A 24,472-nucleotide genomic window follows, 5' to 3' on the forward strand; every position below is an offset into this window, starting at 1 on the left:
AACCTATATAATTTTATTAACTAATGTCACCTCAATAAAGTTAACAAAATTAAAAGAAATAACAGCTTAAGAAAAGAAAAAAAAGAGCCTCTGTTAGCTCGCTAGCCAAGCTAATCAACATATTATTAAAATTGCAAAAGAAAACAGTATAGTATTAATAAGAACCAAATACTATGTAGGAATAAGTAAACAATAGAAAGAAGGGGTCTTGCTTCCTGTTCTATGTTGTAGGAATCAGACAATCAACCTGTAAGTTCTGATTAAGAACCTAGAATGTATGAAAAATTAATATAAGGCATAAACCCTATACTTCAGGACCTTATATCTACTTGGAGAAACAAACATGGCACAAATAAAAAATAAATAATTATTATTTGTTAAGAGGCATGTGCAATTTTATCACAGAAAATAATAAAATTAATGTGAGCCAGAGTTACTATAGAAGATTCAGTAGAGTGAAAACTGGAAAGTCACATACAAAAGAATGAGACTAGATGGCTGTCACCATATACAAAAATTAACTCAAAATGGATCAAAGACTGAAATATAAGATATAAAACAATAAATTGCATAGAAGAAAACATAGATATTAAGCTTATGGACAATGGTCTTAGAGAGGATTTTATAAATTTGAGCTCAAAGGCAAGGCAAGTAAAAGCAAAAATAAAGGAATGGGACTATATCAAACTGAAAAGCTTCTACATAGCAAAAGAAACCATTAAAAAAAAAGGCAATAGAATGGTAGAAGACATTTGCAAACAACACCTCCAATAAGAAGCTAATATCCAAAATACATAAAGAACTCATACAACCCAACAACAAAAAAAAACAAACAATCCAATTAAAAAATGGGCAGAGGACCTCAACAGACACTTCTCCCAAGAAGACATAAAATGGCCAACAGATATATGAAAAGATGCTGAACTTCACTAGCTATTAGGGAAATACAAATCAAATTGGATACCACCTCACACCTGTTAGAATGGCTATTATCAACAAGACAAATAAATAACAACAAGTGTTGGAGAGGACGTGGATAAAAAGTTTTGAAGGATTTTTAAGATTTTGAAAATAAATGGATTGAACTGGGAATGAAGAAGTTAAATTGTCACTTTTTGCAGATGACGTGATGCTATATATAGAAAACTCTCAAGACTCCACCAAAAAGCTATAGAAACAATAAATGAATACAGGAAATTAGCTGGCTACAAAATCAATGTACAAAAACCCGCTGCTTTCCTACATACTAGCAATGAAATTTCAGGAAAAGAAAGAAAAAGAAAAACACCACAATTCCTTTTCTAATTGCAATAGAAAGAATAAAATACCTAGGAATAAACTTAACAAAGGATGTGAAGGACCTATACACTGAAAACTATAAGATGTTCTTAAAAAAAATTGAAGAAGACACCAAGAAATGGAAAGACATTCCGTGTTTATGGATTGGAAGAAGCAAAATAGTTAAAATGGCCATATTACCCAAAACAATATACAGATTTAATGCAATCCCCATCAAAATTCCAATTGCATTTTTTAAAGAAATAGAACAAAAAAATCATCAGATTTGTATGGAACCACAAGAGACCCTGAACAGCCAAAGCAATCCTAAGCAAAAAGAATAAGGGTGGAGGTATCACACTCCCTGACTTCAGATTGTACTACAGAGCAACAATAATCAGAACAGTATGATATTGGCAGATAAACAGACACATAGACCAACAGAATAGAATTGAAAACCCAGAAATAAACCCACCTAAATTTAGACAGATAATTTTTGACAAAGGAGCCAAAAACATACAATGGAGAAAAGACAGCCTCTTCAATAAATGGTGCCAGGAGAATTGGAAAGCCACATGCAAAAGAATGAAACTAGATTGCCATCTGTAACTGTGTACCAAAATTAACTCAAAATGGATCAAATACTTAAGCATAAGACCTGAAACAATAAACTGCATAGAAGAAAACATAGGTACTAAATTTATGGATCTTGGGTTCAAAGAGCATTTTATGAATTTGATCCCAAACGCAAGGGAAGTAAAACCTAAAATAAATGAATGGGACTATATCAAACTAAAAAGCTTCTGCACAGCAAAAGAAACCATCAACAAAATAAAGAGGGAACCAACAAAATGGGAGAAGATATTTGCAAACAACGCCTCCGATAAGGGACTAATATCCAAAATATATAAGGAACTCAAACAACTCAAGAACAAAAAAGCAAACAATCCAATTAAAAAATGGGCAGAGGATCTGAACAGACATTTCTCCAAAGAGGACATACAGATGGCCAATAGACATACGAAAAAATGCTCAACATCACTAATCATCGGAGAAATGCAAATAAAAACCACAATGAGATATCACCTCACACCAATTATAATAGAATGGCTATCATCAGCAAGACAAATAATTAAGTGTTGGAGAGGCTGTGGAGAAAAAGGAACTCTCTCATACACTGTTGGTGGGAATGCAGATTGGTGCAATCGCTATGGAAGGCAGTGCGGAGGTTCCTCATCAAATTAAGAATAGAATTACCACATGACCCAGTAATCACTCTGCTAGGTATATACCAAAAAAATCTGAAAACGTTTATCTGTAAAGATACAGGTGCTCTGATGTTCATTGCAGCTTTATTTACGGTGGCCATGGAAACAACCAAAGTGTCCTTCGGTAGATGATTGGATAAAGAAGTTGTCATATATATACACAATGGAATATTATTCTGCCATAAGATGAAATAGTGCCATTTGTGACAACATGGATAGATCTTTAAATTATTATGCTAAGCAAAATAAATCAGACAGAAAAAGTAGAGAACCATATGATTTCACTGATATGTGGGATATAAAACTGAAAGCAATAAAGGAACACGACAAAGAAAGAAACAAAAACTCATAGATATAGACAATAGTTTAGTGGCTACCAGTGTGTAAAGGGCGTAGGGGGTGGTAGATGAAGGCAAACAGGATCAAATATATGGTGATGGAAGGAAAACTAACTCTGGGTGTGAACACACTATATGATATATAGATGATGTATTACAGAATTGTACACTTGAAACCTAGGTAACTTTAGTAACCATTGTCACCCCAATAATGTTTAATTAAAAATAAAGAAAACAAAATAAAATAAAATAATTATCTTAGAGAAAAGTAATGGGAAAAAAAAAGAAAAGAAATGGATCTAGATACAAATACCATCATAAAACTTTTGGGGAAAATATAAACCCAGGAAGAGGAAGTTCTGTCATGGGGTGAATAATTCCAGTTGCTACAGAGCGTTTAATTAATTCTTGCCCAAGCTGACAGCAGGACTTCATGGTTGAATTAACTGTAACATGCAGTCTGTGGGAGTGTCCTTGGAACAGTGTATATTCTATAACTCACTCATTAAACTATGATAATTCAACAAGACCATAAAATGACATGATGTATGTGCTTTTCTTTTATAACTGACAGGATGTCCATGGTTATGGGGCCAAGAGGAGAAAGGTGACATAAACACTGAACTTTTAGGCTTTGTTAAAATGGAAGAAAGGCTCATCTCGAATAACACTGAAAGTTGGAGAATCGTACCAGTTCATAGTTGTTATTTCTGATATTAGAAGCAAATCAAAAGGAAGAAGAGATGCATATGAGATGACTGGTATCTAATATAAATACATATATATATGTGTATATATATATATATATATATATATATATATATATATATATCTCTTAAGTCTTATTTTAAAAAGATACATTGACTGTAAATATTATGTGACATCTTTATTAGTTACAGATAATATTTATATTAGCTTTTCTACAAATTCCTGAATCTCAGTGAACTGGTGAAGTGAAAAGCTTATTTCAAGTTTTGCAAAGTCCAAAATGTGGTATGATTGAAGGGTAGGTAGCAATTGTTATAGTGGTAACTATGTCAGTTTTGACAACTTGAATTTTTTTTCTAGGAATTTGTTTACTTCATATAATTTAAAAAATTTTTTTACAATAAAATAATTATTTCCCAACTTGTCCTATAAGGCCAACGTGACTTGGATTACAAAACTTAACAATGACATTAAAGGGCCGGCCCAGTGGCTCAGGCAGTTGGAGCTCCATGCTCCTAACTCCGAAGGCTGCCGGTTCGATTCCCACATGGGCCCGTGGGCTCTCAACCACAAGGTTGCTGGTTCAACTCCTCGAGTCCCGCAAGGGGTGGTGGGCTGCGGCCCCTGCAACTAGCAACAGCAACTGGACCCGGAGCTGTGTTGCACCCTCCACAACTAAGACTGAAAGGACAACAACTTGACTTGGAAAAACGTCCTGGAAGTACACACTGTTCCCCAATAAAGTCCTGTGCCTCTTCCCCAATAAAATCTTAAAAAAAAATGACATTAAAAAACAGGAAAATTAGGTCATTCTCTCTCAGAAGCTTGAATGCAAAAATCCAAAACAAATAGCATAAAAACTCAGTGATATATAAAATGTATAATAAATTGCAATTGAATTGGGATTATTCCAGAAATACAAGGCTGGTTTAACATTTAAATATCAATCAATGTGATTCACAACATTAATCAAATAAAGGTAGAAAATAGATATGGTTATCTCAATAAATGGAAAAATGATCCCATTTGATCAAATTCAAAATCCATTTATTATAAAACTCATCAAAGTAAAAACAGAAGAGAAATTCCTTAATCTGATAAAGTGACACAAGCATCCTATGCAATACTGAAATACTGAAAGCCTTTCCCTGAAATTGGAAACAAGAGAAGCTATCATCATTATATTTGACAGTGAACAGAGTTCCATGAGATAAGGCAAAAACAATCAATCAACCAATCAACCAAACAAAATAAAAAAATACAAGCAATGGAAAGGAAGTAGTAATATATTCTTATTGACAGATAACTTGATAATGTAGATATTGATAAAAAGTCCAAAGAATATCCAATAGAAAAACATAAAATTAATAAATGAATCAATCAAACAAGTTTTCTGGATACAAGGTCAATATACAAAAATCAATTGTATTTCTATACGCCAAGAACAAATTTAACATGAAATTTAAAGAATAACACCACATAAAATAGGAGAAAATAAATCAAATGCATAATACCTAACTAGGAAAACATGTACACAACTGCTACTGAGATACTTATAAAGCACTATTGAGAGAAAGTCTTAAAAATCTAAGTAAAAGAATGTACCAAATTTATGAATTGGAAACCTCAGTATTTTAAGAATTCAATTCTCTCCTATTTCTTCTATAGAGTCAATGCTATACCAACAATATTTGAGAAATTTTGTTTTGAAAATTGATCAGATAGTTTTAAAATTTATAAGGAAATTCAATGGACTAAAAATAGCCAAGACAACTTTGAAAAGGGAAAACAAATATGGACTTACAGATATCAAGGCATTCTATAACTTCACTAATTAAAGCAGTGTGGTATGGCTCAGTAATAGAAAAACAAATGAAAGAAACAATGAAAAGTTCAGAAACAGACCCATATTTGATTTATAACAGAGGTAGCACTTCAGGGCAGTGGATAAAGGATTGCATGTGTACGTTTCAATAAACTGTGCACAATCAACTAATAGTCATGAAAAAATGTATCTTTCTTTCTACTTTATAATGTACATAAAAATGAATTCCATATGAACTGTTGATCTAAGTGCAAATGGTAACATGTTAACATTTCTAGAAGAAAATGTGGGACAATATCCTTACGAAAGACAAAGAATTCTTAAAACACTGCACACATGTACACGTCACTAACCTTAAAAGGAAATATTTATCAATTTTAAACTAAAATTAAGAAATTTCATTTTTTAAAAGTCACTAAGAAGGAATTCTACTTCCAGCAAAGGTAAAGTATCTTATGTTGAGCCCTTCTAGAATTAATAATTGTAAACCTTGGAAAAAATATAAAAACTAACTATATGACGGCAATGGAGAGTGACCCCAAACCGGCAAAAACTGTTGGACAGTCAATAAAGGGAGAGTTAAAGGAAGAAAATATACTGGATGAGATTTGCATACATATGGTTTCTTGACGAGTCCAGGTAGCAAAAGGCAGCTAAAAAGTCTAGCAGAACGCCACAGTCTTAGTGGCTTTAGGCCTCAGAAAAAAGATTGGGGCTGTTGCATGGCTGAAAAGTAAAGGGAAAAATACTGAAGTGGTACAATATTAACTCTAAGTGGAGACTATGATAAGAATGTACGTTTTTAGTTCCTAGCATAATCATTAAAAAAGCAATGCAAAAAAGGTCAAAATGTTGATTGTTACATTAAGTCTTCATGTTAAAATTTATGTAAAATTACAAAAATAAAATATAGAACTGAAAGGAGGTGAGGGGAAATGTAATCAAAACCTTTTTAGTGATCTATAAAAAGGTCAGGACAGGAGAAAAATACACATAAAGAGAAGGAGTGTGGTAAGAGGCCAGAAGTGTTTGGAAAATTAGAAATGATCAAAATCACTTCAATTTTATTTAAACTTTTTGCAAAATTAATACAGTTAGAGTAGTTCTTTCAAAAACAAAAGTTCTGTATTTATGTAGATTTTTTTGGAGAAAAAAATGATCATGTTTGCAATGAAAACTAACAGATGTGTATTTTATTAATTAGTATTTCTTAACCTAACTGTCTGTGTGTTTGTATGTGGGGTTCTACTTTTTTTTAACTCTTTGAAACTGTCTCAAAAGAAATAAGCTTTTGGTATTAATATAAGCTTAGGAATTAAAGATTATAAATTCAGATACCTAACAGCAGCTTAAACAAAAAAACCATTTTATTTTACATTAAAAGCAAAGGGAAAACAATATATAAAAAATGTGCAGCTTATGATAAGGGAGAGTCATATTCTAGGTTAAATTCATCTCAGCTTGGTTATTTGATAAGCAGATTCTCTATTTATTTATTTACTTGCATTAACAAGTATTCTGTACCTTTACTTGCCTCGACACAAAGAGAAATGGCTTATAACTAGACATGAATGACAGCAACAAAACTTGTGTAAAAATATAAAAATTTAAATTTTAGATGAAAATACAGGAAAATGCTTCCTAGAAATCAAGGTGGGAAATATTTCTTAACATTTTATAGTTCATAGTGTGACAAATTAGACTAAGATTTTAAAAATGCTCTATGCATGAAAATACCCCATTAAATAATGAAATGTCAAGTTGTACCCTGGGATTAGGTAATTATTAAATAGGTGAACAGAATTGGTTAATACCCAATTCAATAATATATATTGAAATAGTGATGCAATTCTCTTTTAGTCTGTCAATATGATGCATTAACTGATTGGAATGTTGAACCAGCCTTGCATATCTGGGAAAAATCACACTTGGTTGTGGTCTATAATTCTTTTTTGATTCAATTTGGTAATATTTTGTTGAGGATTTTTGCATCTATATTCATGAGAGATAGTGGCCTATAATTTTCTTTTGTAATGCTAGTCTCATAGACTATGTTAAGAAATATTTCTTCTGCTTCTATCCTTGAAGGAGATTGTAGAGAACTGATATAATTTCTTCCTTAAATGTTTGGTAAAATTCACCAGTTTTTATTTATTGGGAGGTTTTTCATTAGTGATTCATTTTCTTTAATATATATAGGCTTATTCATAATACCTATTTCTTCCTGTGTAAACTTTGGCAGACTGTGCCTTTCAAGCAATTGGTGCATTCCATCTAGTTTATCAAATTTGTAGGCATAAAGTTGTTCAAAGCATTCCTTTATTATCCTTTTAATATCCATGGGACTTGTAGTGATATTACTTCTTAAATTTCTGACATTAGTAATTTGTATCTTTTCTTTTGCCTTAGCTGGGCTATTGATTTTCTTGCTCTCTCCAAAGAACCATCTTTTGATTTAATTGATTTTCTTCATTTCCTGTTTTCAATTACATTGAATTCTGTTCTACTTATTCTTTTCTTCAGCTTATTTTGGGTTTAATTTACTCTTTTTTTTTTTCTAGTGTCCTAAGGTAGAAACTTAGGAGTATGGATTTGAGATCTTTCTTCTCTTCTAATATATGCATTTGATACTATCAATTTCAGTCTGAGCACTGCTTTCACTGCATCTCACAAATTTTGTTAAGTTGTGTTTTTGTTTTTATTTAATTCAAAATATTTTTTCTCTTGAAACTTCTCTTTTATCCATGTGTTATTTAGACGTATGTTGTTCAATCCTCACATAATTTGGAATTTCCAGGTACCTTTCTATTAGGAGAGCAAGCATTGCATGATTTCTACTTTTTGAAATTTGTTGAGGTGTGTTACATAGCCCAGAAAATGGCCTATTTTGTTGAATATTCCATGTGATCTTGAGAAGAGTCTGTATTCTGCAGTTAGAGGAAGTAGTCTATGGAAGGCAATTATATCCTGTTGACTGATGATGTTAAGTTCAACTAAAGTCCTTACTCATTTTCTGCTGCTTGGATCTGTCCATTTCTGAATGAGGGGCATTGAAGTCTCCAACTATCATAATGAATTCATCTATTTCTCCTTGCAGCTCTATCAGTTTTGCCTCATGTAGTTGGACACTCTGTTGTTAGGTGCATACACACTGAGTATTTTTATGTCTCATCAAAGGCATTCTTCATTACTGTTAGTGTTTTCTAGCTCTAGCATTTCTTTTTGGTTCTTTCATAGGATTTCCATCTCAATGTTTACATTTCCCATCTGTTCTTGTATGCTGTCTACTTTATTCATTATAGCCCTTAGCATATTAATCATAGTTGTTTTAAATTCCTGGTTTTATAATTCCAATATCCCTGCTGTGTCTAGTTCTGATGATTACTCTGTCTCTTCAAATTGCATCTTTTGCCTTTGGTATACCTTGCAATTTTTTTCTTGTTAACTGAACATGATGTACCAGTTAAAAGGAATTGCTATGAATAGGTCTTTAGTAATTAGTGGTGAGGCCTGGGGAGACAGGAAGTGCTCTATGAGTATAGTTCTGATTAGGTCCAGTCATGTAGTGAGCCTACGCCTCTGGACTGTAAACTTCACAAGTGTTTCTCAGTTTTCCTATCCACTCTCAGGTAGGACAGGATGTTTGGAATGGTTTGAAGTTGGGTCTTGCCTCTCACAAGTTGGTCCCAAGTTGGGGACCCCTCAGGTCTATTAGGCTCTGAAAATACCCCAGCAGTTTAGACTCTGGTTAACTATTTAGCCCTGATGGCAGGCCTTGCCAAGAAGAATAGAATGCTCTGTAATATTTCAAAATGGTTCTTTTTTTCCTTCCCATGCCAGAAGCTGAAAGGAATTTTTCTTCAGTATTGACTGTGGGAATCTGGTGGAACTTTGTACTTGTTAGGATGGAAGGGTGATTTCAAAGCACCTTACATGCAGAAGCACAATATCCAATATAAAGAGAACTCACATATATCCATAAGTAAACAGAAACAACCAATAGAAAAAAAATAAGCTAAATTTACAAAAAGGAATCTCAGAAGAGGAAACCCAGATCCTCCCCCAACCAATATATGTGAAATGATCATTCTCACTGGTAATTAGGAAAAAGCAAATGCAAGCCACAATGAAATAAAATTTCATTTACATCGAAACAATGGCAATATAAGTTATATTGAAATGCACTGTACACCTGAAGCTGAAGCTGAATGTCAACTACAATTTTGTGTATATATATAGTTACAAGAAGTGGAGACAACATTAGGAATAGAGACAGTGGAAATATAATGGCTGTGTGCGATGTCAGAGGGGTAGTGGATGGGGGAGGGGGTTGTCACTGTGTGAGGGATATGAATGTCTAACTATCACATTGTTTTGTGCACCTGAAACTAATAAAAAAATGTTAAAAATAAATAGATACATAAAATAAAACAAAACAAACAAAAAAAGAAATAAATACCTTGTGGTAAGTCATTTGTCAGAAACTTCTACCTAGTTATAGCTAATTTCATTTGAAGCTAGTATAATGGATTTGGTCAAACAGAGCTAGGATTATGCCAAATTACCACAAAGCTGTTTCTTGGGTGTAACTTTTAGGTGACCAATCCAAGACTAGGCTATTTTTTTTTTTTTTTAAATAGCCAAGTCAGGGAAATTTGGATGACTCCTATCTTGAAACTATGGAAATATGACAGTCATTAACACTAGTCAGACAAGTTTCATCTATTTTGTTCTCTACATTTCACCTAGCCCATAAAAACAAACCAACCAACACTGGATGTAGCAGATAAACCTGTGAAACATCGACCACCTTAAAAGCTACACGAGAAGGTTCTTACTTTTATTATCACTATCATCGTTGTCATCATCATCATCACCACCATTGCTCCTGATTCAGCCACAACAATCAGAATATTATGTACAGGTAAATGGGATTTAATTTGGGAAATCAAATCTGCAAAACCTAACAAGTTGCTACTGAGTATCTTCTAGCTTTTTGTTAATTAATTGCTTTCTATAATTTAGATTTTTATTTCTGGACACTGTCAAGAAATATGCTATAGAATATGTTTCTGAGGTCTTAAGGCCTTGCAAAGTCTCTAAGAAAGTTTTAGGAAGTTGGAAAAAAGAATCAGATTTCAGTACTGACTCTGGGTGATGAACACACAATGGGATTTATAGATGATGTAATACAGAATTGTACACCTGAAATCTATGTAATTTTACTAACAATTGTCACCTCAATAAATTTAATTTAAAAAAAAGAAAAAAGAAAAAAAAAAAAAAAGAATCAGATTTCAGCAAAATTTTACTTACTTTTTAAAAAATCACCCATGAGAGCACTACCATTTTTGTTCTATAGTTGTATAACTGAAATCAAATTTTCTAATGTAAAAATATTTTATAAAAATCATTTAAATATCTAAATATCTTTATAGATTTTTGGAATAATGTACTTTATAATACACATCCTGGATTAGTAGCTGGCAAACTGCTGGGGTCCTTCAAAACTTCATAAATATTTAAATGAGTTCTAATCCTAGGGCACTTTGCTTTTCTAGAGAAAGCCATTCAACTCATTTGATTGCTAATTTCTCTGTTCCTTATTCAAAACTCTCTCCCTGGTGATTTAAAATCCTCTATGAAAAATAAAAAGTTTGTCTTTATATAATTTGGGGAATTTTGTACTAGAATCTTACTTTAACGTTCTTCACTGTATAACAATTTAGGTGCATCTTATTCAAATGGCCTATAAATGAAAGTCTAATAAATAAAAACTACAATTTGTTATGGTTTACAGTTTAACTACTAATGCAATACCAGAATGTGGTTGTTTGGAAATCTAATCTAGGAAAAGACACCTGTTACAGACTGTGGGATAAATTATAGTGAGATTAATGTTTTACAATTGTGAATAACGTAGTTACCATGATTTTAATCAATATTAATATTGTAATTTGATTAAGGTAATGGTTGATTATACCAGAACAGCTATGAGCTTTTACTTGAAGTAGATTCAATCCAAAAGTAAGGCAATTATAGTGCAGTTAAGTATATGGAGTTGGTTAAATTTATTGAAGATTAAAATTTTTAACCTATTCTCTTTGTTCAATGAGTGGTTCATTGTGGAATTAAAACCCCTACATTAAAAAAAAAAAATATGTCCAGACCGGCCTGGTGGCTCAGGTGGTTGGAGTGCTGTGCTCCTAACGCTGAGGTTGCCGGTTTGATTCCCACATGGACCAGTGAGCTGCACTCTCTACAGCTAAGATTGTGGACAAGTGAGCTGCCAACTAGGGACCAACTGCCTCACCGGGGGGGAGCATCAGGCTCATAATACCAGCATATACCAGCATGGGCCAGGGAGCTGGGCCCTAGACAACTAAACTGAGAAACAACACCTTGAACGGGTGGTGGGGGGGGTGACTGGAGGGTAGGGGGGCAGAGAAGGGGGAAAATTATGGCCAAAAATTAATTTAGTAAATGATAGAATGTTTCACGAATGGACCTTTTTTTGGTATTTAGAACATCATTTTAACATTTCAGCTATTATTCAAAAATAATAATAAATTCCTTGAGTTTGTGCATTATATTTACTAGTGTTTAATCATAAACTACTGTATTCTTTTAGATATAAAAGAAATTCCCTAATTGTTTATGATAGTAAGAAATCCATAATGAGGAGAGAAAAAAGCCATATCAGCACTATTGTCAAAAATATGTATCCTTTAGAACTTTCCAGAGTATCTACAAGGGCTTGCAAAGGAAAACATTTTACAAGCTGTAAGGTAGGGATTATTTGTATAGAAATCATTGTAGCCACATAATAATTACCATTCAGGCTACATAATATTTGAGTCCCTCAAACCAATATGCATGTTTCAGAAAGAATAAACTACCAGTCTAAGTGAAAACGGGTAATCCAGAACAATTTTTTTTACATTTATTAAATTTATTGGGGTGACATTGGTTAGTAAAATTATATAGGTTTCTAATGTACATTATCTATGTATTGCATTTTGTGCTTACCACTTAGAGTCAGTTCTTCCATTACCACATATTTGACCCCCCTTTTTCTCTTCTCCCACCTCCTTACCACTAAACTGTTGTCTGTGTGTATGATTATTTTTATTTTTTGTCGTTTGTTTGTTGCTTTCAGTTTTATATGCCACATATGAGTGAAGTCATATAGTTCTCAACTGTTCTGTCAGACTTATTTCACTTAGCATGACAATCTCAAGATCCATCCATGTTGTCACAAACGGCAGCATTTCATCTTTTCTTATAGCCGAGTAATATTTCATTGTATATATGTACCACATCTTCTTTATCTAATCATCTGTGGAAGGACACTTTGGTTGTTTCCATGTCTTGGCTATCATGAATAATGCTGCAATGAACATAGGGGTACATATATCTGAAAACATTTATCCGTAAAGGTATATGTACCCCTATGTTCATTGCACCAAAACAAATTTGAGATCTCAATATCATACTGCACTTCCAGTCATTAGAAAAAGCATATTATCAGATAGTAATAGGATAATAAATACTGTTATTAATTACCTAATTGCACATTCCTTGAAAAGCATGATTCATCTAGTACAAGAAACACTTGTACTAGTGTTGAAATAGCCTTTTTTTCCTCTGAGGATGAAATTAAACACCAAAATTCTAGTATGAAAGTGTACATGAAGAAGGGAGTTTTCTTTGAAGAGCATTTGGTTTTGGGAACACTAATTACAAGTCATTAAAAGAGATATGAGGAAGAGGAAGGATTAAGAATAGAGAACAAAGCTGAGAGGAAAGAACTGGGTGGAGGTATGCAATGGAGGCAAAAGATAATGTTTAAAAAAATTGTTTAAGAAACCCCAAAGAACTTTCCTACCTAAAATTCAGTTGGTCCTGGAGGGATTAGAACAACAATAAGATTCTCATATTCATAGGGAATATCTAATCTGCCTAATGTATCCGCTGATTACAAACTCTTCTGTTTTGTACATTTTGTTTAGGATGATGCAGAACAAAGCTACTGAGGGAACAGCTGAGGCAATTTTGAAATTTGAAATCAGAAATATTTTTAATGTTACAGGCCTTCCTCCAAATGGAATATTCCATGACATCATGTCTTTTAAGATACAATGAATAATTAGTATCTACTCCTTATATAGATTAGACTAAGGATAGTCATAAGACTTTACTGTAACCCTAGATCACTCTTCCTGTATGATGCCAAGTCACTATATTTTCTGATTATTTTTTATCTAATTGATTTTGATGATGAAACTTACCTATCTATTAATTTATATTACACAAATAATCCATGTTATTGTAGAAACAGAAACTGTAGTTAAAGAATAAGTAAACAAAAAAGAAAAAGTAAAAAAATCTATCGAAGATCTCATAACATGAGATAACTGCAGTTGAAACATGATGTTTTCTTCCACATTTAATTAAAACTTATAAGTGGTTGCACTGTATAGTTGTGTTTATAAATCTGTATATGTCCTTGTACATGACATGGCTATAGTTTACAAAAATGCAATCAGACCATACCTAATGTTACACGGTCTGATTAAGATAAATAACAAGAGCAAATAAGTTTATCCTCAGTAACATAAGGACAGAAGCCCTGTCTATTTTGCTCACTGCTGTACCACCTGCAGCTAACATAGTACTTATATATGCTTTGTTAAAAGAAATGAGCATTAGGTCTATTCTCTTTGAGATATTTGTGGTTTCTAAGTTTTCAGCTAATATAACGGCCTAATGCATAAATTATACATTGTGTTGTATGAGTTGAAGGAGAAACTTAGATTTAGAATGTCTACCATCTGATTTGAGCCATTTCCCCCTTTTATAGGTACAGCACATTTGCCCGGAGATCTTGGCCACTATGGATGACAATTCTTACTTTTCTTGGAGTGATGGCAATTTTGGGAGTAACTATTGGTCTCCTTGTTCATTTTCTGGCAGTGGGTCAGTACCGACGTTTTCATTTTCACCCTTACTACTACTAAATGTCCTCTTACTTTAGAAATTGTCAAGAAACAACAGAAATATTAAATTTCTTTGTGGGAAATTTCTCATTTACTTCCTATTTTATTTAAAAATAATATTTTAATATTATTTGATACCAAATTTTATAAATTTTTTTGAATTAGATGCCTCCTTGTTCTACTCTGTAAGTTGTATCACCAATTACGGGAATTTGAGTAAGACTGAAATGTTCAATACTTTGATGCTAATATTCATGTATAGTAGGTTCATATAGTAGGTTTGTAGTTGAGTTGTTATAGCTTTTAGTAAATATACCTCAGACTATAGAGATCACTGCTCGTCTTAGCTCAATTCTGGTACTGACAGATTAATCTGCTAATCTGCAAATATCCAAGTTCAGCGTATTGGATGTAACAGTACGTTACACATTCTAGTTATTTGCTCTTCTGTTTAGTGATAAACTTTACAGATTAAAATTATGAAATGGTAGGAAAAAGAGGGTCTTGGAGTTTATTTATTGCAATTTAGTCTTTGTAATTAGGAGGGAAAAGTCCCAGAGAGCTAAAGTTATATGCCAAGTGACACAGCCAATATTTGACAGGGCTTAAACTAGTTCCTCTAACTTCATACACATTATTCTTTACAGAATGATCTTAGATAACTTCTTAGAACCTGGCATTTGCTTTGCATGCACACTGGTTGCCATAAGGAAAAACATAGGAAACTAGGATAGAGGAAACTAATTTCTATTTTAGATTGAAATGATATTTCTGACCTTTAGGAAAATGAATTATTATAGCTTAAGAGATCACAATTTTCAGTCTACTATTAGCACTCCTTAAAAACTATGTAGTGCTTTTTTTTTTTTGAGTTAGACTTTTTTTTTTTTTTAATTATTAGTTTCAGGTGTAGAAAACAATGTAATAGTTAGACATTTACACTTCTCACAAAGTGATAACCCCCCACCCCCAAGCGACTACCCCTCTAACATTCTATATAACTGTTACAATTCCATTGACTATTCCCTATCTTGCACTCCACATCATCTGACCATATATATATTAAATTATAGTTGACATTGTTATTCAGCTTCAGTCTCAGGTGTACATTAAAAAGCAACACATAGCACAGTGTAGATGCCTGACCACTGCACTATGTAGTGCTTTTTAAGGTGGCTCAAAATCTCAATTGTTCTCAAAATGTATGAATGGCTAATAGCTTAACCAAAACAGGATACCATTTTTATAGTAGTTCTTATTTTTAAAAGTATATATGTGACCTGGAAGAACTACCTCAGGTCTTATCCTGTTTTAAATTATGGTGGTCTAGTATATTAGGGGAAGCAGTTTACATTTGGGGGCAGAAAAAAATGGAGAATGTGACACCTGTGATGCATGCCAAACACCAGCCACCATATGCTGTTGGGAAGTGCACGGGCAGGATGAAGTCCTCAAGAAATGATTCCAGGGACTGGAAAGCAGACCAACAGGCAGTGGGCATAAGAGAGAGGAGAAGATCATTCAGAAAGTGAAAGGAGATGTTTGTAATGTTTCCTGTATCAGAACTACTTAGAAAGATTTATTGCATAATAACTAGGTTAAGAATTTCAATTATAACATGAAAAAGAGTTTTCATCTCTAGTGAATACTCAGGTAAATTGCTATTGGTTGCCTGGGCTGATGTTTTGAGGAGGATGTTGAAGGACAATAATGTCTATTATCATGTGTAGTTGCCATTTCTAGAATAAGTGGATATTCATTCCCCTTCATTTCCATCCTCTTCCTTTCTCCCACCCTCTGCTTATATCTAAAGCTGGGTTGAATTTTAATTTTGAGATAGAGATTTGGAGGGACTTAAGGCCAATTACTATTTTAAAATTCTTTGAGTAGTTCCTTATTTCACAGGAAAGATTTACCATTACCAAGGTGATTTTCATATTTCTGGAGTCACATACAATGATAGTTGTGAAAACGAAGCTTCACAAGCTAGTTCAGATCTGAACAAAGATATTGAGACTAAGGTAAGTCAGTGATTTCTTTCATTAATTTCATTATAAATTTGATTGAAATGGACATGATGGATCTTTTATTTTTTTTCTCCTGACAGATATCTGATGCATTTCAAAATTCTAGTATGTACAAAGAATATATCAACTCTCAGGTCATCAAACTTCTGTAAGTACAAACAGATTCAGGGTATTATGGAAAGGGAAGTAGGTGATATGAAACATCTCAGCCCTGGTTTCACATAATAACAAGAGCAAAAACAACAGAGGGAGGGAGGGAGGGAGGGAGGGAGGAAGGGAGAGAGAGAGGGAGGGAGGGAGGAAGGAAGGAAGGAAGGAAGGAAGGAAGGAAGGAAGGAAGGAAGGAAGGAAGAGCACTTTATAAGTTAAAGTATCGTTTTATTTAAAAAATTTCTGTTCACAGTAGGAACTGTTCTGTACAAATCTGTAATCTCTATACTTAAAGAAGAATTGCAAGTTGTTGGTGGCAGCCAGTCCTAACTGACATCTATAATAAAAGATAACTGTAACTCTGTGGAAAACAAGGAGTCCAACCTGATTGTTTCCCCCCCTTATATTAGCCACCTCTTCACCCATCCATACCCAACTGGCCATAATTTTCCTAAAATGATCCTCTTTTGATCTTCTTAGTATTACCATTATTGTAATAACTGCGGAGCAAAGTGAATCATTTAAGATAACACATGTCTATGTAAGTCTTTGAAGTGTGCTTGAGGGTCGAGGGGAGGGGAGCAGGAAGGAGGGCATCATGGAGCATAGGGGATGCATGAGAAAGAGCAAGCACACTTCTACTTTGCTAATTGCCAGTATCTATTCTGGGGAATTCTGAATTTCCAAACAAAATAAATGGAAAAATCCAGATACCCAACCTCCAACCAACCAAATATTTACCTATAGACAAACAAAAGCCTTCAAAGACCCTTCCACTGATCATAATTATTTGGAAATAAAGTTGTGGTTTTTTTTAAAAAAGTTGTGATTCATATGGCTTTTGATTTGAAAGTCTTCTAAAATGAATGAATCTCCTTTCCTGATTAATAAAATGCACTGAATGTTTAAATAATGGAGATTCTCTTCATGCTGTAGAGTTGTCTTTCTGAGATTTCTCATTGTAGAAATCTATTGGGGTAGACTTGTATAAGAAACTATAGGAAGATGCTTAGGACTGGTTCCTGAATACATTCTAGAAGTTATCTTTTGAATAGTTCCCACTCCTACATTTAAATTCTCATTTGTCACAATCTAAAATTAAAATATTAGAAAAATATCTGTTTGAGAACATGGTTATGATAAAATCTCATGTGAATCATTTGTTGGCCAGTACTCAGTTTCTCCTATATGTTTAAAATATTCTGATTTCTAGTTTGTGGTTTACATATTCCTTTATGAACAATACCTCTAAACCAGTTAGAAGGTTTCTGGGGACAGTTTCCCTTTATATATAATAAGACAATATCTGTGTATTGTTGTTTGATATATGTAAAGGAAATATAATCAAAATGTGAGAAATTCATTGTATTTACAAAACATGAAAAATCAAGAAGCGACACAGCAGGACATTTCTGTTGTTTCTAGTCCTAATCCCAACGGTTCAAGTGTACAGTTGCAGCTGACATTCAAGTTTCCTCCATCAAAGAGGGATAGCATGAAGCCTGAAATCAAAGCTATCTTGCATCAGATATTGGAAGACAACATGTCATCTTGGAATGCAGTTTCAGCTTCCATTAAACTTATAGGTATTTTACCTATTTCCATTATTTTCTATTCTTAGGTTTTTTTTGACTATTTTTTTTTAAGTACTAGAAAAAAAATAAATCAAGAGTTTCAGAAATTTATTCAGGAAATAATATGCTTCTCAAAGTCTGATACTTATACAATGAAATGCAGAAGGGGCAATGCCATAGGATTTTTATCTGAAGAGTGATAGAAATGAGGGTTAAACTGTGGACAGATATGTAAGTTTGGAAGGGTTTGCTGTTTTGTATGGAAAAGGGGGTGACAGGTCCTAAGTGAAGTGTTATTTCTTCCTACCCTCTATTCTTGTCAGAATCTCATTATAGAAAACAGATTTAGGGGTTTCTTGATCATGCAGTGTAGTGATTACAGGGGTAAGTGTGAAATTGGTGATAGGAAATTCTCATTGTTTCTTGTGGAAGAATGGGAGTAATACTATTAAAGAAAAAAACAAAAACAAAAAACATAACCTGGAAGAATTCCTTAGAAAACAAGGGAAGAAAATGATAGGATTTTGCCCAGTACAGAAAGCAAAGTTTGTAAAGATCTTCAAGGTCCTGCAAATGTCTTGAAACTTTCACCTGGATTGTTAAAAGTTCTGTTAGGTGATAAGCATGTGGTTGCAGAGCCCAGTTTTGTGGTGCTTCCTGACTGGCGGCTGATCCTAGTGTCCTTGAAGACTGCCAACTGCCAGTTATAGTTCCTCTGCCTCAGACTACTGACCCTACCACCAATAGGCCATTCATGGGAAGTGAGTTTGAGGTAGAACTGCTCAAAGGAGCAATACAATTCCTCTGTGGGTAGCTGTGGGAAAGAAAGCTGTACTAGTTACTGCCCCTGTGCGTTCTTATGTGTCTTCCTTTAGTTTCCTACTCTCCCTTTCTATCTAACATCTCTTCCCAATAGAACAGAGATTTAAGTTAAATTCTCAAAATTTCATAACTCAGTCTTAGTAATGAGATGACTCTAAAAAGCAGGATAGGCCCAATGAAAAATAATTTTAATTGGATTTTTTCCCTTTAAACTATAGATAAATCTGAGCATTTCAGAGTAATGAGAACTATCACAGAGAAAGAAATCCAAAGATAATGCCCCATCCCATTTTTAGTAATAATGTCAGTTTCTTACCTGACTAAATATTTTACTACAATTATTATAAAATTGAGAGCTTTGTATTTTTCTTTTATTTTCTCTTTTCTTATACTACTTGGTAGAGATGCAGAGAGATGGTCAAAATATAACAAGTAGAAGTGAGAAGGGTTGATAATCAATATGTAAAATAGTCTGAATAATTAAATGTGGGTGTAATTGGGCTAGGAGAGTTTGCATCTATGCACTTAGATTGAAAATAATTACTCGGTGATATTTTATCAATTTTATGTTTTTTAAATTTCAGAAATCAGCAAGGCTAATGCTGAAATGCTTACCAACAACTGTAAGTTTAGAAACCTTACTGTAAATTTAACATATTCACAAATATTTCCCCCATTATTTTCCTAAAAAGAATCTTGAAGTACATCATGTAGAAATCCATAGTAGTCTTTCAAAATTATTGGATATACCAGATATATATCTGGAATTTCTTTTTGAAAAACACTGGCATATGAATTTTTAAGATTTGTAAGCACTTGTCCAAAAGGAGGAAATAAGAACTTATTCCGAAGAATACGATCATGAGTAAAGAATATTATATCTGAATAAATTAAAATAGGAAAGCTTGAAGAAACAAAAAGGGCAACTTAGGATAATAAGAAAATAAAAAACTGGGCTGTATCAAAAACATTTATTATAAGATGAAAAACAGTTCTGTACCTTTTAAATAAATTCTCTTTAGACTGTCATATTGCTCACAAGATACAACCCTGCATTCATTCACTTAATGGATATTTATGGAGTATCTATTGACCACATGGGGCCTTATAGACAGCACTGCATATGCTATGCAAGGTGCAGACATTAATGAAGCAGTCTTCACCTTGAAGAATTTTGCAATTTACTTAGGGAGATGAGAATTATAACAAATAGATAATGAAAGTCAGTGGTTGCAAGATGCTTAAGACTGGAAAAGAAGATTAGTAAAAGACACCCAAACCAAGATGGACTGGGGTGCTGTGATAACAGTATGTTCCAGGAAAGAAACAGCATCACTTAGGAGATGCCAGACAATCACTGGAGGGTTTCAAGTAATGTTTTTAAGATATATATTTTATAAAGCATAACCTAAGATATCTGCTCCTGTAAAAAGAAATTCTTTCTTCAGGTTGTGGGAGACAAGTGGCCAATATCATGAAAGCAGGCAACCGAATTATCAATGGGAAAAATTCTCTGGCAGGGGCGTGGCCATGGCAAGCCAGTATGCAATGGAAGGGCACACCTCTCTGTGGAGCATCTCTGATCAGCAGCAGGTGGCTATTATCTGCAGCTCACTGCTTTGCTAGGTAAGTGTGAAAGTCTGACTAAATGTAGGATTCTGGGTATTGGCTTATTTGGGGTAGTCTTGGGGGTTAACCTAAATGTGTGAAGATTCACCAAGGCCAGATGCAATTTACAATTACTTGCATAATTGAAGGGCAGTGGAGGCATCTAATTTGGCAAAGACAGGAAAGTGAATGGAAGCAATTCAAATTTTCCAAATAGCTACTTTGGCCTGATACTATAATAAATGCTTTACTTATATCATTTTACTTCATCATAACAATAATTTTGTGTGGAAGGTATGATTAAGCCTATTTAAAGATGAGGAAACTAAGGTTCAGAAATAGTGACATAGCTTGGCCAAGATGATACAGCTCTTAAATAACAGAAATTGAATGTGAACTCAGGTATGTCTGACTCTAGTTACTAGATGCTTACTTGTCTTGCCCTCCCGGGGTTTACAATCTAGTTCAAGAAATTCAAATGTCACAAAATAAAGGTAAGGCCGCATAGTGTAGTAAATATCTCATGTATGGCACAATAAGGGCTATGGAAATTTAATGAAGGAAGATAGCATATCCAACTGTGATATGAAGATGTAAGATTTGTTCTGGACCCTACATAGGTGTATAAGATTTGATTGATGGGGTAGGTGGATGGGAAAGCATAATATGTGTTTTCAGTTGAGAAAACACTATTCATCAAATGTGCTGAGATGGAACAACACAAGTTATATTCTGTGGACAACTAACAAAAACAACAATTTGAAGTAGAAAGGAGTTTGTAAAACGAAACGTTAGAAAGTAGACTTAGAAAATTTACTTGGGGACATCTTTAAATGGCAAGATGCTTTCTTACTGAAGTAGTCTCTCACAAAGCATTTGATAGGATTTGTCTCCGATGTTACTTTCAAAAAGTAGTCCGTGGACCATGGACCACCTGGGGAACTTGTTAAAAGTACAGATTCTTAAGTATCACACTACACCTTTTAGTTATAAATCTATGGAAGTGGTTGATTCTAAGGGAATGGAGTTTAAGAAACACAGCTGTAAGTATGTGGATTCACTGGAGGTTTTAGAATGGTAGAAAGATTAAAGAGTGTCACTGTTACACGAGGGTCTTGAAACCTTTAAAGAAGCATCTGCTCTTTTGAGGGAAGAATAGTGAAACAGGATATTAAGTACTAACTTGAGAAAGAGTTTCAGTGGGGAACTGGATAAATGGGTCATAAAATCTACATTAGAAGCTAACATGCAGTGACTTGGTAAACATAATAGGGTAGTTGGATGAGAATAAGTCGCAATATTTTTATCTACGCAGGTGTCCAGAGCCTCCAGGCTCTTGGAATTCAGGCTGGAAGAATGATTCTGGCCCCATCCACTGAGGCTGATTCCTACCTAAGTCAAATGCTCAGGAACTGGATGGGGCTGAAGTAGTAGCAAAAGACATCAGTGATGCTAGTTAGGAGGCTTTGCAGAAGGCTGATGGCTCTACTAGCCCTTAGCACTATTTTTATGTGACTGCAGCATTTATAACATTTCCAAGTCAAAGGCATCTGTTAAAAATAAGAATTTAAGTGCTGGGTGGCCAGTTAGCTCAGTTGGTTAGAGCGCAATGCTCGTAACACCAAGGTTGTCAGTTTGATCCCCTCATGGGCCAGTGTCTAGACTGAAACAACTACTTGACTTGGAGATGATGAATCCTGGGAAAAATACACTTAAAATAAATGAAAAAGTAAAAAATAAAATAAAATAAAATAAAAAAATAAATAAAAAAATTATGTGTCTTACAGTATTGTTTGAAAACCTCATGCCTTAAAGTTATGAGATAATAACCACTATGAACACTGTTATGACACAGAAACTGAGTGTATTTTTACTGAATTATGTCTAACAGGAAAAATAATTCAGAAGATTGGACTGTCAACTTTGGAACTATAGTAAATAAACCATATATGACACGGAAAGTCCAAAACATTATTTATCATGAAAATTATAGCATGGCTAGGGTTCATGATGACATTGCCCTTGTGCAGCTGACTGAAGAAGTCTCTTTTACAAAGTACGTTCGTAAGATTTGTCTTCCTGAAGCCAAAATGAAGCTCTCAGAAAATGACAGTGTTGTAGTTACAGGATGGGGAGTACTTTCTATGAGTGGTAAGTTTTTCTGTAAAAACATAATAGCATTATAGGAATAGTTATTTAAATACTCAATCAATCAATCACTGTAGAATGCAATTAACCAATCAGTAAATATACTGAAAAGAAAACCAAGTGGTGGGATGAAAAGTGTGGTATTACATTCAATTTCTAAAATTTCTCTGGAAATAAGAACAGGAAAAATTGTGGTTGTGTGTGAGGCAGCCAACTATAATAAACATCAGAAAGAGACTAATCTAATCTGGGACTGGCCTGGCTCCTGGGGACCCAAAGAATCTGCTGTATTTTATAGATATTTTTTGTCTCAACAAACAAGGTTAAAGTCCCCATAATATGCAGAATTTGATGCCTTTAGGTCCTCTTCCAAGGATACTTCAACAGGCCTTTGTGAAGATTATCGACAACAAAGTTTGCAATGCTCCATATGCATTATCTGGCCACGTGACTGATAATATGCTATGTGCTGGATTTATGTCAGGAGAAGCTGATTCCTGTCAGGTATGTCCAGATACATTTTCAAATAATTTTCTCACAAAGTACTGATTATATGGAAGTTTTTATCAACACAAAGTATTTTTCTGTGTTAATGATTTCTGCGGAGCAGCTTCTTATTTCAACCCACATAACAAACATTTATTAATCCTTTTTATGTACCAGACACCAGCCTAGATGCTGGGATTCAGTGGTGAACAGAATCCCTGCCCTCACGGAGTTTTCAGTCTAGGAATCCATACAAAGGATAATACTTACAAGGAAATAAAATAAATGTGAGCCTATTTTCTGGGCAACCTACAGATCTAGAATGCTGCCTTCTTCTTATCCAGAGGTGCAGCAGGAGGTTCAGCATGTGCAAATGTCTCCCATTGCTCAGAGCAGCTGAGTCACTTTCACCATAGTCAAGGTTGAACTCATTATAAAGTCAACTTCTAGGCTGCCCAATCCAACATTTGGCAGCTGTAGGTAATGTATTCTAATTTGGAGTTTTGCTGGCATTTGAATAAACCCAAGATTTCTAGGACCAAAGAGGGCAGATTGTTTTCAGTGCCCAGGGGCTATTGAAAATGCTGGAGGAGAGGTAAAAGGAAATTCGTGGACAGGACAAGAAACTTTTTTTTTTCTCTTTTGCTTCTAGAATGATTCTGGTGGACCACTAGCTTATGTTGATTCCAGAAATATCTGGAAACTTGTTGGAATAGTAAGTTGGGGTGATGGATGTGCTAAAAAGAACAAGCCAGGTGTCTACACTCGAGTGACTGCTTATCGTGACTGGATTACCTCCAAAACTGGACTCTGAAAGAAAAGTAACTTTGGAATGAAACATAAAGAAAACTGCCTCAGGGTATTCTTGTCTGTTGCTTTAAAATCTTCTTTTGATTGTTGGTATACCAATCATTTTCTTATATACAAATATATAAAAGTCTTTATCAATATTTTATCTCTAAAACACTATTTGTTTATTTATCTACTTACCTAATATAGGAAACTGCAAGAAAAAAAGATGGCCAAAATATTTTTATTAATAGCCTAGTTCTGATTTATCCTATCATTATATTCAGAATTGACCTTAAATTATTTTTCAGAATTTAAAAAACATATTTTGTTAGTATGAGAACATATATGCTGGATCTACAAAATAAATTATTTTTCATACTATAAATTATAATTGCATTTTGTCTCACAGGAATATGTAAGACATATAAAGTACGTTTTTTATTTACATG

The 24,472-nt window shown here is 33.8% G+C and overlaps 1 protein-coding gene across 1 annotated transcript; it reads left to right on the plus strand.

Moving 5' to 3' along the window:
• Positions 1-5,942: 5,942 nt before the first annotated feature.
• On the plus strand, positions 5,943-24,045 carry TMPRSS11B (transmembrane serine protease 11B). Its single transcript, XM_074324814.1, has 10 exons — positions 5,943-5,980; positions 14,281-14,396; positions 16,322-16,437; positions 16,524-16,591; positions 18,019-18,179; positions 19,574-19,612; positions 20,438-20,615; positions 22,489-22,748; positions 23,107-23,249; positions 23,884-24,045. The coding sequence occupies exons 1-10, from the start codon at positions 5,943-5,945 to the stop codon at positions 24,043-24,045; spliced, it is 1,281 nt and encodes a 426-aa protein (XP_074180915.1).
• Positions 24,046-24,472: the final 427 nt, after the last annotated feature.

Source organism: Rhinolophus sinicus, linkage group LG02 (genome assembly GCF_036562045.2).
Source record: "Rhinolophus sinicus isolate RSC01 linkage group LG02, ASM3656204v1, whole genome shotgun sequence".
NCBI lineage: Eukaryota > Metazoa > Chordata > Mammalia > Chiroptera > Rhinolophidae > Rhinolophus > Rhinolophus sinicus.